Genomic DNA, 16,360 nt, shown 5'->3' on the forward strand with positions numbered 1-16,360 from the left:
AACTGACAAATGTTTGGCTCTTTTTCATCACCTTTCTTTTGACTCGCCATGCTTCTGAGCCTATAGAATAGGACTAACTTGACGTTAGAGTTGAAGATTCGGATATTACACCTTTTCCAGAAATGGGGCGCTAAGTGTCCGAAATAATGATGTCATAAGGGGAAACTAGGCCTTATGGTGGAGGTACAAAGGAGATAGTCATGGTTGACCAACACACTTGAATGCCTTTAATGAGGACAAGGGGGAAAAAGTTAGTTCCAATGCAAGCGACCAATTTTGCGAAGCATGTATACTCCCTTGAGCTCCAAACCTTGCCAGCATTTGAAACGTTTTCAGTCCCTTGCCACCAAATGCCATTGGTGATCAGTTATAAATCCTTATAAATCTTTGGTGAAGTTATTTACCAATCGTGAGTGTGTTGATTGACAAAATAATCTCCTGAATGTTGCCAAACTCAACCGCCCGACGTCTGCGCTACACCTTAAGGAGGCAAAGGTGTGACACGAGCGCACCACAGAGCAAAACAGACGCGACCAGAATTCGCATTACGAAGTTATCAACGCCAAGAGGCCCAAAGCCACGACCCTTAGCCGCAAAATGATCGTTCGAAAGTGCTTCCAAGTGAAGAGGGTCGGAGGAATAGAATATTATAGTGGAATATAATATTAATAAATACATTATCGACTCGGGAGGGGGTCATACTGGACATTTAGATTGGTAGACTAAAATATGCATCTGGTGGAATGAGAATGTTTGATTCCGCGCCGGCCGGACGAACCGTGACATATTCATCACTTTCAGAGGGCTGGTAGCCATGGTACCATATGCAACAATGTTTACATTTAATGTACATCTACGTGTACAGCTGCACGCACCAAGTTATGTCAGGCTCTCATGGAAACCAAAGGAACCAAGATCGCGGGCGACCGAATGAAATCGATGAATGGCCTGGTACGTCTATCGCAACAGAGAAACTTTGGAGTCTGTAAGTGTGAAAGCAGCAATGAAATGACACCTGCCTTTTCCTAGTAGTTGACGGTCTAATCAGAGAGAAAACATGCTTGTAGTGACTCTTGCTTAATAATGCATCTTTTTGCGGTGGTGATACAGTTATTGAGACCACTACGGCTTTCTCTCGTAATCGAATAACCACAGTAGCATCATTTATTCATTCGACGTCGCCAATACTACATTGGTCAGGTGCTTGTATTACCGCTGTGTACGCCAGCGATACTTTTGTTCGTGTTTTCACTATGGAAATTCTCTAATGTACTAATATCATGCGAAAAATCGCCCATCCAGCGAGCATCAAACCGCGGTGTCCCCGGAGAAAGAGTCCGCGGCACAAAGACTCCACATGTTACACGACTTCCAGGGCCATTGGTTTCTATAACTATGTAACGAAATTCGCCAACGCACAATTGAACATTGTACATTTTGCGAAAAATGTCAAGAAAACTAAGTCTGATATCAACTACGCTATACATTGTATCGTCCCACTTTACAGTTAAACCATTATACAGGCCCTGATACATACCATCGTCTGAACCTCATGGACTTATACATGTACTCCGTATATAAATGTGGCCGGGGTAAATTTTGATGAGATACAAAAACCTTTGTGGTCAAGATTTTGTGTGCATACTTACTTTCATGAACTCTACACTCGAATCCAGCGGATTGTCCCGACGAAACAGTAACAGGAAATTCTGCTCTGTTGGAAGAATCTGGGCAAGCTGAAAAGGAAAGGAACTCCTTTGAAGTCATTTAACTATAGAATGTTGCATTAACGAGAAAAATATTATTTGCTGATTTGTTGCATAATGATGGCAGCGTTCACTTACTTGTGCAACATTTGCCGATTGGCTCTATATAAAATGCTACTGATTAAGTCAAATTATTGATGGATTAAGTCAGATTATAAACAGCGGGGAAGTTCATAAAATTTAAAGTCATGTAGCATGACCTACTTCACCAATTTCTATTCGCTGGTCATTGTTATCGTCAAAGGCTTCAAGGAAAGCCGTCTTTAAGTCAACCAAGGCAGCGTCTGATATGGCCTAAAAATACAAAGATGACAGACAATTAGTACAGTACTGTTTCAAATGCATGTACATGTGTATAAATGAAGGCAGTGAATGAGAACAACACAGCGTTATCCTATCTTATGAGGGAGGCCAACGTAATATCAAAGCACCTGATGGAAGCAGAACCGTCTGGACTGTGACAGGGTGGACATGCAGAAGACTGCCGAGTAGATCCTACGAACAGGATTGTAAGAGAGGAGAAAGAAGAAGAAAAAGAAGAAATAAATTTATCCGTTATCCCAACAGTGGCTAGGTTTCGTAAATCTTTACAAAGAACGACGGAATACGAATTACGAACGCCTGTGCTGTCCTCAGGCCCTGTGTTAATTCATTAACGACACTCAAGAATCATCTTCTTGATAAAATACGATTAACGAGACTCACTGTTTGAACTAATACAGGCTTTTCTGTGGAGTTTCAAATACCTTGTACTGATAAAATGCATTTCACAGGATGATTTCTCATCCTGTGCCCGTGGTGTGGAACGGTCTCCCCCAGCATGTTAAACTCTCTCCAAACATTGACACATTCAAAAGTCGGCTAAAGATTTGGTTGTTTCAGAAACACTTTGGTAGGGTAGCGCCTTGATCAGGCTTTGGAAAGGCGCTTTATAAGTAGTGTGTATTATTATTATTTACAGGACGTACTCCGCACTTCGACGTTCGTAGCTCTTCGTAAGGCTTACATAACCTGCCTAACAGGTCTTGCCGACAGATGTAATCGAATATCCCCGCTCTAACCGATTTCAGGTTACAGCTCACTAAGTACAATGTACATAATGGATCAATCGATAAATGTCAATCAGTCAATTCATTCAGGAAATTACCAAATGACCAAAGCCAAAGGAACTGTCTCAATTTGATACACTGGTCGGTAACCAACAGAAATTATTGAACGATCATAGGGTCACGGTAAAGTCAATTAAACCGGAGATATACAATTTATTTGACTTTTTCTGTTTTTAATCAGAGGCAACATTCACTCAGTCGGTTCAAGTGTTATTGAATTTTGATAATGTTGCTATTGAATTAAACGTTAATTCTGGGGCGGTGGGTGAACACGTATTGGATATCCACGACACGCGATGTGCCGGCTTAGTTAGCGTTAGCCGTTGGGAGGCCAGCTCTGAACTCCGGCCAGCAGCGCGGCCACTTGAAACTCGTATGGTTCTTGGTAACGATAGTATATATTGGGAGAGTGCCCGTTGTAAGACATTGGCGAGATTACAAATAAAGATTCATTTCATATTTATTGACAGGGAAAGTGGCTGCGAGCAATATTAACGGTTTTAAAATCAATATCAATTCTGTCCTCACCAAAATGCCTGAATTTAATTTCAATACCGCCAACATTGACAAAATCAGTTCTTGGTGTGACTATAGAAGCGTTCTTCAATACAATCAACTTGAGACATTCTGGCTAGCTTGATATTTGTTGACTGAACCCTCAAGCCTAGTTCGGCGACAGGCATTTTGAGAATACTTGTCAAATTTTGCTCATTTTTGTAAGTTGCCAGCAACACTGTCGCCTCAAGCCCTCTTTGATCATTTCGTCGTTATTGGAATGGAATTGAAGAGGTGTTCAGAAGATATTTGAAAAGTAACATACTATTAGAAACTTCATAGTTGTTTGCCAACACCTTGGCTAAGATAATATCGTAGAAGTGTATTGGCCCGAAAAGTCTGATGGTCAAAATGTGACTTCCTCATGACGAAGGAGATGAAAGAAAAATAAATAATGTCAGTGAGTGTAAAAAGTTTCTCCTTTTCTTTAAAATTGCACTTAGTCCTGTGTGCTATTACCATGTGTATGTATTGTTTTAAAAATGATCCATGTTCTTACTTTGAGAACCCAGCTGACAGCAGAACTTGGCCAAATTTATGTCTATATCATGATAATCAAACTGTCTTGATATCATCATGCATTGGCCGTTAACTTAGACTGGCTACTAACTATCAATCTATCATAGTTATTAGTGTTCTGGCAAACCAATATGATGAGTATTACCTTCCGAAATCATATTATATCGCGCCGGCTGATACGAGATAGATGATGAAAACAAATTTCTCAGCCCCTTCTTGCAGGAAGTCGTATGGGCCCTTATGGATGACTTACAATGTGAATTCGACAATGTATTACATATATATAGCAAGCTATGACAGTCTGTATAAGGGACAAAAACCATTCCCCACATAGCGCTCTTTTGGTAATTAAATCGTGAAATGGGAATTGGCCGCCAAACCAGCTAATGGTAAATGATGAAAAACAGTTCTGCCACAAGCTGATTATCCCCAACCTGATTGCTAATTGTTTGCTTGATGTACAAGGTGGCTACTGGCAGGTGGACGTTAGTTACTGCCCTAGGCAGCAGTCGGCATTTCTGGAATGGCGCGGCCGCTAAATTCACGGACTTAAACTGGCATTCAAGACATGATTTCAACGTTTGCCTTCACAACATCATCACAAGTTCACTGTACACCAAGAGCCTATTCCTTACCAGCACGCGGGCCCAAATACTAATTAAAGGTCATGATACAAAGGTATATATAAGGTGTGTGACGACTCCCTTTAGAATACATTTACCTGGAAGAAAACTATTAGAAACACATCAGACATCTGACATTTACGACCAACAACCCAAGTATTCCCTATACAATAATTCTACATATTTCCAATTGAAGAGGCTATAAGAGAAGTGATCGAGCTCTTCTATTCTAAATAATGATCAATGAAATAACATACGTGTACATGTAATTTTCAAAAACAGAAGAGTTAGATATTTCATAGTAAGGGCAAAAGGTTTGTGTTTCTAAGTATTAGCATAATACATAGAGCTTGCGCTTATTTCTTTTGGTATTTGTAGCTGTCAACCCTTCTCAGATTTTATGCTTGCTCAGATTTTATGCTTGAAGTGAACACAGCGAAATATTGCTCTCAAATTGGTGCGTAATAATGTTTCGTAACACCTTTTTCGTGATCAACTGAGGTTTATTTGAGACTAGCTTGCGACTCGTATATGCTAGGTCATCCTCTTGAGACCTGAAAAAATGCCTAGTATGGGTCGCAACCTAGTCTCAAATATACCTCAGTTAATCATGAAAAACGTGTTACGAAACATCACAGATTACTCTTCCATCAAATATACTTCTACGATTGTGAGAGATATACGTCATACACACGTCATACGAGCCAGAGATTCGCGCATAAAATAATCCTTAATTGCACCTTTTCCCTTGACGATGTCTCCAGTGACAGGCACGCAATAATAATTGCTGCCAACAAAAACATTACAATCCTTTTTGCAGGGTCATAAACTGAGAACGATCGCCACATAGCACGAAATTGTAGAAGAGTGCTTTTTAAGAAGAAAGGAAGGGCTACCGAGACAAGTACGCAGTGACGACTTCTCTGTCCAGTCAAAGGCACACCTTCCCCTATATCGACCACTCAAGGCCCCAGCAGCCCAGGCGATACCAATCGTCAACGAAAAATGTACGCTTATATGGTGCACTAAAAGGTGTTTTAACCCATTTTTTAAGAGTGTAGGTTCAAAGTAATGGTAGAATATAAGTCAAGACTCTTTGGTGCCCAAATGGATTGTGAATCGCGGGTACTGATCGATAACGTCGTTGCCGAGCTAAAGCAGTGTTTATCGTAATGGATGACTTTTATTAGCTGACAAGCAAAAGGAGGAGTTTTCTACCTTTGGTCCATTTACGGCTTTGCCGTTAGAGAGGAGAACACGTCAACGGACTTGAGATCTAGACACATACATGTATCGACGTACTCAAAGTGTCACTGACCGGTTTGGAGAACTGGGATGAAGCAGCCTGGACATTAGACTTCTCCATTTGCGATTTGCACTCAGCGTTAAAACACAGGGTTTCACATCTTGATCGAGATCTTGTCGTCCTTATGATAAGTTACAGTCTATCACGAACTGCAAAAAAGCATTTTCTTGTTGGATATCCATAAGACCTGTTATGCATAAGAAAGTGGCCGAATGATGTTTTGGTAAAAACTGAGTTAACCACATAATTTTATTTGAAAATTACGTATACCCTTAATTGGGTCTTATAGTGCGCATATACATGTAATTCAAGGCTGACATGACCAGTTCGCTAGTGCGAGGCATTGCACTTGGTTCCTAATGCATTCACCATTAGCATTATTGTGGTAAGCCCATTCTTTCGCGGAAATCGAAAAATGCACCTTCTTTCACTATCATTATACATTGTACTATCGTGATAAAAATGAAACAACATTTTTCAAAGGAAAATACCATGCACTGCGGCATAGCTGATGCGAAATGCCTTAATTGACATTTGGACGGTGTTGATAAATCACGATTACATATACTTCTAATTGATTGATGGAAAACGCGAAGAAAAGAGTGTGTTTTTTTTCCTTTTGATATCCCAAACAAAATATTACAAAGTCTATCGCAACACATGTCAGAATGATCGCGAGATTCAGATGAAACTGATTTTATCATTATCTCATTTTGACCAAAATGTCAGTTTTGCCTTAGTAGGGCGGTATGCATATACTGTAGCGAGTTAATCTATCTCCCCTCCACCGCTCAGTGACGGAGGGTATTAAGAATATGGGCCAAGTCTAATCATTCTAAAGGGTTAAAAGCAACATGGGCAATCCGTTTCGTGACTGACTATTATCTCGCTCTTGGTAACTATATCCAGACGAAGACTGTCACGAACGAGTGATTGGCCGAGAATTACAAGCTCCAATTTCGAGCAAACGTTTCTCATAGATAAGATTACTTAGCCAGTCTCTTATCGGTCATCCATCATGGTTGGGTCTACAGGGGATATTTGTTCAACCATCTAATCATGATTCGACAATATCCAGGGTGATGTACTATATGATTAATGGACAGGTACAGTGTACACTGTAACAATACTTGGTACAGACCCTGGAAACGATATCACAAAGTATAGATTGTAACACTACTCGGTATGTACTCTGTAACAATACTTGGTACAGACCCTGGAAACGATATCACAAAGCTCAGATGGTAACACTACTCGGTATGTACTCTGTGACAATACTTGGTACAGACCCTGGAAACGATGTCACAAAGCTCAGATGGTAACACTACTCGGTATGTACTCTGTGACAATACTTGGTACAGACCCTGGAAACGATATCACAAAGCTCAGATGGTAACACTACTCGGTATGTACTCTGTGACAATACTTGGTACAGACCCTGGAAACGATGTCACAAAGCTCAGATGGTAACACTACTCGGTATGTAGCCTACTCTGTAACAATACTTGGTACAGACCCTGGAAACGATATCACAAAGTATAGATTGTAACACTACTCGGTATGTACTCTGTAACAATACTTGGTACAGACCCTGGAAACGATATCACAAAGCTCAGATGGTAACACTACTCGGTATGTACTCTGTGACAATACTTGGTACAGACCCTGGAAACGATGTCACAAAGCTCAGATGGTAACACTACTCGGTATGTACTCTGTGACAATACTTGGTACAGACCCTGGAAACGATGTCACAAAGCTCAGATGGTAACACTACTCGGTATGTAGCCTACTCTGTAACAATACTTGGTACAGACCCTGGAAACGATATCACAAAGTATAGATTGTAACACTACTCGGTATGTACTCTGTAACAATACTTGGTACAGACCCTGGAAACGATGTCACAAAGCTCAGATGGTAACACTACTCGGTATGTACTCTGTGACAATACTTGGTACAGACCCTGGAAACGATGTCACAAAGCTCAGATGGTAACACTACTCGGTATGTAGCCTACTCTGTAACAATACTTGGTACAGACCCTGGAAACGATATCACAAAGTATAGATTGTAACACTACTTGGTACGTACACTGTAACAATACTTGGGACAGACCCTTGAAACTATATCACGAAGCTTATAGATTGTAACAAAACTCGGTACATACTCTGTATAAACAATACTTGGTACAGATCCTGGAAACTATATCACAAAGTATTCGTAAATGTTATGTCTGCATCGTTTTTGGCTCTGGTGCGCGAACAATACTGGTCCGATTTTTTTCATCAATGTAACAACAGTTGGACAGGGAGAATACTGACATTGATCCTCGAGAATGAAGCATGGATTTTATCGCAATACTTGTTATTAGACCCTGAAGAAAACGTTTAGGTAGATACTCTATCTGCATACCAGGGTAAGAGATAGTTTTGTTCAATAGCAGTTTCCAAAGAGATAGTCACACGCTAGAAAATAAGCGCCAGGAGCCCTTCGAGCAATTTGGTATGATAGAGTCAATCGGGTGGCAAAAGAAAATTTATCGACCAAACTAATGACAAAAATTATGGACATTACAGAAGATGCTTAGCCATTCAATTCAGAATTTCGACTGTGTAATGTAAAATCAATCGGACCATTTCTAGACTAAGCGGGCTGCATTGGTTCTGGCGTTGATTACTCAAATCCAATCTTGCCTTTTGAAACTAGTTCGCGTGTCTCCGCGAAGACGAAATATTCTTGAATTGGGCAGGACACGGCTTTGTGTGATCATTCCGATTTGGTATTAATGAGCAATCTTTTGACTCTTTTTGCAATGGTAGTGAGAGAGATGATCCAATCATCTCACCATGGGACTCGCTATCTGTTCAATGCCCTCAAACGGGATTCTGACACAGAACATTGAACCATGGCCAATTAGATTGATCGGGAAACACTTTCTTGTAAGAGAAAGCACTGAGAATTCTACCATTTATAAGGCTGATGGTTAGCCCTTAACCCAGAAGCGTTTTAAACGGTTCTAACAACTGAACCACCCAAAATACCGTACTTTCATAACAGTTTCGTGAAACCGTGTTTATTTTTACAAGAACCAAAACTCTAGAAGCATTTGATAATTTTTCGACTCGCTCCACACGGTATCTCATGTTGGGATCTTGATTTACGTGTCATCACCTTGGGACTCGTTACTGCTGAATGCTTGAATTATTGAGCAGTGTCTCCAATAGCGGATTCCGATACGGATCATTGAACCATGGCCAACAGATTGATCGGGAATCAAATAAAGCGCTTTCCTGCAAGGCCGGGTGTATAACAGGATTCACGTTGTCTCTTGTCATGGTTCACGTTTCACGTATACGAAGGCTTTTGGGACATGTATATCGTTGTTTTAAACAACCGAGCTCTGGTGTGCAAGTTCATTTGAATTCATCTCCAAAACGTGACTACAAGTAAAGTTGACAAAAAGAAGGGCTTGAAATACACAGGATAATCATAACAACAAAGCATGATAATATAGTGACTCGAATAACGAGTGGAAAATATATATTCGTATAAATATCTACAGGAAAGATAAAAGAACAGATAAACAGATTCACATTAATAGTTTTATCAAAACTCAAATTACTTCGAAGAAAATGGATCTGTATTTATACAACTGCAGCAATATCGCAACATGGCAATGAGTATCCTCCTGTGACGAGTTGGGTATTTTTCTTCAGAAAGCAGTCGGTTTTAGTTCCACATGTCTACGTAGTTCAAGCGATAACTAGCAAGTGTAAAGTGAAGACGACGTGTGACAACTGCTCAGATCCCTCTCTGAGAAAAGAAGCTTTCGGACGATAGCCCTGGCGCCAATGTTCTATCCAAAGTCCACAACAATATCTTCACAATAACTTTCTGCGTTGTTTCGAAGTGCCCGTTTCTATTTAGTGACAGTGACGTTCAATAGACAGGCGTCAGCTCCTGATTTGAAGATAAAGTCATCTGTCTTTCGGCGCTATTGTTTGTCTCAATTAAGCTGGTTGAGTCCGCAGGTTTCCTCACGCAGGCACTAAGATCTTCTGCATTACGGTCGCCAGCCTTGGGCATCTCCCCAAGATGTGCTTCACTGCCATGAGAATAGAAATTCGTATCCTTTGTGTTATAGTCATTTCGTACAAAGGGGTTTGTAGGAACCTCACTTTCCGGAAGATAGTTACTCCATCGCGTTTGATTTCAAAATGTTCACTTCGTGAGGGAGACGACGTTATTAAATATTTTACCGAATAACTTGTGATTTTGTTTCGACGAGGTCGGGAAGTTTTAAAAGATGGCCATAGACCCCGTGTTATATTCACCATCAATAAAGATCGCACCAGAAGAGCTGTCTGTCTTACTCCAAATTGTGACTCTGTTAACTGAGTTTACCAATAAGTACATCTTGGGCGTCGTCATCATCCTCGGCATTGGTGGAAACATTCTCTCGATTGTCGTTTTCTGGCGATGTCGGCGAAAGGATCAGGTGACTGTGGCATACTTGGCGCCCCTGGCGGTTGCTGATTTGACGACTTTAGTCTGGGGAGCGTACTCGTGGGTTATGAGTGGAATACTTGGCAAATCAACTGGACATTTCTTCAGTGGACCAATGGCTATGTCCATGGAGGCGCATGTCCTGTGCAAGTTCCTTCGATACCAACATCGCGTCTCTTCATGCATCTCATCATATCTTATCGTGATGTTCTCTTTAGAAAGATGTATTGGGGTCTGGTTCCCGATAAGGATTCACATTCTCATGACGAAAAGTAGACGTCGATTTCTGATCGGTTGCATGACGCTTACAATGGCATTAGTTAATATCCCCATCTTAGAATATTCTCAAGTTTATCATTGGAGTGGTAAGGAAAACATCGGATGTTTTTTCTTCGTCCCCTACTTCACCAACCAACAGAAATTCTTACTCATAACAATATATGACAATATACTACCATTCGCAGTGCCGTGTAGTATCATTCTAGTACTTAATATATTTATAATATTCGGCGTCTGGTCGGCACGAAAGAAAGTAGCTGCAAAGGCTAGCGTAAATACAGCTGGAGTCAATAGTTCAATCAGCCTTCTCTTTGTCAGTATGTTTTATCTAGTCTCCACCCTCCCTTACATAATAGTATGGGGCATCGCTAACTATTTCAACTATATCGCCCAAGGTGGGGGATTTCGTGGATGGTCTACGGAAAGGCAAATGTCAATAATAATGGTCGGTTTGTTTACCACGTCATTTTCAATGATTAACTTTTCTTTTAACTTTATGATCTATGCTAGTTCACTCACGATCTTTCGGAATGAGTTGAGGTACATGATTGGATGTAAGGGGGGAAGCAAGCAAAAATCATAGTGTATAAATCACTCGCAAGTCAATGAATCAAACTCAACCATTTGAGCGGCGTCATCTTCGCTGTCATCTCGGGAACGTTCGGAGATTTTCGGAAGTTCGTCTGAAGTAGTGTTCGGGAATTCCCGTAAGGTCGATAATAACGGCTGGACTCCACACAGAAGAGGCCATTAAACGCACGAAAATAGCATATTGTGGGATTTTATGCACCGAAATGGAACATGTAGTATTAGTGGCGTTGGAATACAATTTCAAGTATGGCGAAACATGTACACAGGAGGTTTAACCACCCAAACCATCACCTTGCCCACCGAAAGTGTGACTCCTTTCAATACGCTGGATGGAAACTGTAAGAGACCTCGTTCGAGTAGCAAGATGGAAACTGTGAGAGATCTCGTGCGAGTAGCATGCATGATGGAAACTCTGAATGATCTCGTTCGAGTAGCAAAATGGAAAATGTGAGAGACCTCGTTCGAGTAGCAAGATGGAAACTTTGAGAGATCTCGTTCGAGTGTAGCAAGATGGAAACTGTGAGAGATCTCGGGCGAGTAGCATGATGGAAACTCTGAATGATATTGTTCGAGGAGCAAAATGGAAACTGTGAGAGCTCGTTTCGAGTAGTACGATGGAAACTGTGAGAGATCGTGTTCGAGTAGCAAGATGGAAACTGAGAGTGATCGCGTTCGAGTAGCAAGATGGAAACTGAGAGTGATCGCGTTCGAGTAGCAAGGTGGAAACTGAGAGAGATCGCGTTCGAGTAGCAAGATGGAAACTGTGAGAGCTCTCGTTCGAGTATCGAATTGGAAACTGTGAAAATGTGACCGTGACTGATTCAGAGATAAGAGGGGGTGCGAGTCCTGGTTGGTTTTTTGAGAGAAAGCCTGAATTGTACAGGACATGTTAGGCGCCTTTCAAAAAATGGCTCCAGGAGCATAAACACGCCTGACTTATTTTCTCATCAGATACCTTTAAGGGTTTTTCAACCAAAATAACTATGCACCCACTGCAAGTTTTTCAGAGAAATGAAAAATATCTTGGGAGTTTTTGAGATTGAGGAAAACCTCAACTACTTTTCGTGACCCTGAAAACCTCTGCAGGGTGCATAAATGTAAGAAGCTGAAAAACCCGAGAAAGTTTTTCAAAAGCTCACAAACCTTTATTAGAGTGTGCGGGGAACAAAGGATTATGTGCCGTTAATTTCTGAGCTACTAACAGTGGTCTCTATAGAACCGTTGCCATACAATAGGGGCGGACACACTTTCGAGGGGAACATTTAAGACTACTACACCGCGTGTTCGCAACCAATGGAAAAGGCGAATTCACTGTCAGTGCTAGAATAAATTTGATCGGACAGCAAGCATTTGTTCCCGTTTCTTTGAAAAAACTACTTTCTAAGGTCAGCACTGAGCAAGTCCTTCAATGGTTTCTTGACGCTACTCTGATTTAACCGACCATGTTTTCTATCGAATCAACTGATCAAATAAACTGACCCAACACAGAGGCATAGCGATCGAAAGTGGACAGTTGATTTAGTCCGCGTGATGGGACAAGTCAACCGACCTAGCGCCAATTGGTCGATGATCTACCGGAAGAGCTGATTATCTCATTGTCCGACTGACGATGTGAACTACATGTATATAAAACTCTATATTTGTCCATTTTCGAGCAATTCCGAGACTGCAGTTTGGCCTTTGGAATCACCTATCTAATCTATAATAAAATTCGGAGTTGGCCATGGACAACTGAGGTACCGATTTCAGCTTACTCCTTTGGTCGAATGACGTGATTTTTCCACTGTGAGTTACCGTCATTGCCATCTTGCGGCTGCACCACCGAAACCAAGAATATTTGGGGATCTTCTCGAGTTTTTAAGTGTTTTTTGCTCAGATATTGGTGATTTTGTGACAACTCCATTTGACATGGTAAACCACCCCGTGTTCATTTCCGAGTCAGCCGTGGATCGCGCATCTATATCTGTCTTCGGTCATTTGGATGTGTGTTCGGTGAGAAGTCTCGGGGAGTGCGACAATCAGCAGACCTTGGGCTAACTTGACGTCTCGGGGTAGTGGCAGTGGGTGTTCAAAGAAATACTCAATTGACAATGCCCGTACCAGTACAACCCGTCCGTAGGACGGATACCAACTAGTATAGGTAAATAGTAAGGTCCGTGAGTCAAGTCCTTTTTCCAGGTTATTTCTTACGTCATTGCAAGTTTGTCAGTTTCCTTTCAGATATAAGAACTTACTTTTAGACAAGTGTAGTGCTCGGAAGTGCTTCTCAGCAGTTATATGTATGTGTAGATGAGATGCACTCAAAACTGAACTCGACTTTAACGTATTGGTAACATGAAATTCAAAAAACAGTAAGACCAGTGCTTGCTCGTCCTGTCGTTTGTCTGGATGTGTTTGATTGACATGTCACTTTCAATATCGGCATGTAAGAGGTATGAGATATTTTCTTAGAAGTTGTACGCAAACGTTTTTACACCCAAGACACCGGATACGTATAGCGTGCATGACGAGATAAATAACATTGTTCAAAATCCAATTCATTTTGAAAGATATTCTCAAGTTCTTTGTCAAATATCGCATGTCGAATACCATCACGCAATTCCCATGCCGATCTACCAGCATTGTGCGTATTATCCATCCTTCGTGAAAGGAGGAGACTCAGTTAATGATTGACGTTCACAGCCGGTAAGTCGGCATGCGCAATTCTATGGAACACCAAAGAAAGAATCAATTTTTATGAAGAGCCAGGCAAAATTAAACGAATGCAATACCGGTGTGATCTTTTTTATTTCCTATAGTCTACGTCCGCCATTATCGACCAGGTCACCATGGCTTGGGTCACGTTATAGATCAATCAAACAATTTATCATTGTCCAATAATGAGAACTAATTCTGAAATGGTGTATTCATTGCAATGGATGATAGATTAACTCAGGGGTACAAACCAATGAAAGGTTTCCAATAGCTTTTTTAGCAGTGGTACTCAACCGAATACATCATGATATAAACTTTTTAACTTCAATGACAATGGCAAGTGGAACTATGAAAGAAATGGCTTGAGAAATTTAAAGCCCAGACGTTAAGAGAGGAATGAATCACCAAGCATAAAAGAGCTTGTGACTGGGCAATGCAATTTTGTGTCAGAGGAGGTGATGTCAAAATATATCACCGGAAAAGAAAAAAGCTTATCATCATTTAATACATTAGCTAAGTTTTCCCCACAATACATTGTACATATTACACTAAAAAACTCTGGAAGAAGGAGAACATAAATAGAACGTCTAATTATTGCTTTCAACATTGGCGCCAAGAATAACGCCACTTGGAAAAGACAGATATATCATGCCCAGCGTCATTCGCTCAGATGGTCTGTTGCCATCTCTGGTTTAGCATGTCATTTTTATTGACACACATCGTCACGTCGATCAGAAATGTCTGCTGTCTCCTATACACAAAACTATAGTTTTAACTTTCCAACGGGTCTTAGATGAGGAAATTGCTGATATGTCTCTTTCTCAATTAACCGTATCGCCCGAAGAGCTTTCGTTCTTTCAAATAATCCGTTTGGTCACGGAGTTCACCAATAAGTACATCATGGGCGTCGTCATCATCCTAGGTATTGGTGGTAACATTCTCTCGATTGTCGTTTTCTGGATATGTCGGGGAAAGGACCTCGTGACGGTGACATACCTAACTCCCCTGGCCGCTGCGGACCTGGCCACCCTACTCTATGGGGCGTACTCGTGGATAGTGAGCGGAATCCTCGGCAAGACCAGTGGTAACTTCTTTACAGATGCACCCTTTTCAACTCTGCCCCTAATCCTGTGCAAGGTGATTGGATATCAAAATCGGGTCTGCGTGAACGTGTCCTCATATCTGATTGTAATGTTCTCCTTAGAAAGATGTATCGGGGTATGGTTCCCGATAAGGATTCACATTCTCATGACGAAACGAAGACGGCGAATTTTGATCGGAGTAGTAGTTGTAATAATTCTTGTCTTAAATACCCCAATTTTGATATATTTTCGAATAATCTACTGGGCTGGAACAGAAAATCTGGACTGTTTCTTCGACGTACCACACTTTAATAACGAGGAAAGGTACATACTAACACAAGTAACTGAAATATTTATTCCGTACATGCTGCCGTGCGGGTTGATTCTTATGCTCAATATCCTTATCATCATTGGAGTCTCGTCAGCCCGAAAGGGAACATCAGCAAAACCAGTCGTAAACAAAGATGGTAAAAATAGTTTACTAAGCCTTCTTTTTGTCAGCTCACTGTATCTTATTACTATCCTGCCATTCGTAGTAGTATGGAGTATCTCCAATCATTTCCTCTATCTTGCTGCCGGTGGTGGATTTGTCGGTTGGTCTTCAGCAGAGGTGGAATCTCTCATGATGTTGGGGTTGTTCACCACCTCGTTCTCAATGATGAACTACTGCTTTAACTTCTTGATCTATTCTTGTTCATTGAAGATTTTCCAGGATGAGTTGAGACGATTGGTGTGTCTGTGTATCGGCAAGCAACACTGATCCAATTGAGTAGTTCGGGCGGTTTACATGGATTCGGGAATGGTTTACGGGATCGATTATCAGGTGATTAGGAGCCACGGTATAGTGTAGTGGCTCGGGTCTCTCACAAGCGGTCATGAGGACCCTGGTTAACCCCCACTGTTGGCGTGATACTTTCAGCAGGTCTCTTTGCCTTGCATGCATTATTCGATGTCTTGCCACAAATGTATGAATCACTTCGGGGTAGCAGTAGAAGAAAGGCAGGTGGTCCAATGTGACTGTAACTGATTACTCGAGATAACTGTTGGCGGATTGCCCCTAACATGAGCCTAATGTTTATTAGAAATATTGACAGAGACCGACCGGTGATGATCTGTCCGACGATCCCTGGCGCCCAACAACTTCTCATTGTACAAATGCTTATGGTTCTTTTTTAGCTTCGTACCGTGTTGAAGAAAATAATGAGCTAGATCTATCGCCCCCATTCCCTCTCCAAAAAGGGTTATTATCATATAGGTTAACACATTAGCAACATTTTATATTATGACTTGTCGCCCTGTGATAAGGATGCATCAACAACTTATAAGG

At 41.2% G+C, this 16,360-nt stretch overlaps 1 protein-coding gene across 6 annotated transcripts in view; it reads right to left on the bottom strand.

Annotated features, from left to right (window-relative positions):
- LOC135495406 (calbindin-32-like) overlaps positions 1-16,360 on the bottom strand; it is a 49,086-nt gene that overhangs the window by 17,754 nt on the left and 14,972 nt on the right. For all 6 annotated transcript variants that reach the window (XM_064784011.1, XM_064784009.1, XM_064784010.1 and 3 more), the window contains exons 3-4: positions 1,971-2,060; positions 1,650-1,736 (exon numbers count right to left, since the gene is read on the bottom strand). In XM_064784011.1, the coding sequence (XP_064640081.1) occupies positions 1,650-1,736; positions 1,971-2,060 (177 nt within the window). The remainder of the gene's footprint in view (positions 1-1,649; positions 1,737-1,970; positions 2,061-16,360) is intronic.

Source organism: Lineus longissimus, chromosome 11 (assembly GCF_910592395.1).
Source record: "Lineus longissimus chromosome 11, tnLinLong1.2, whole genome shotgun sequence".
NCBI classification, from domain to species: domain Eukaryota; kingdom Metazoa; phylum Nemertea; class Pilidiophora; order Heteronemertea; family Lineidae; genus Lineus; species Lineus longissimus.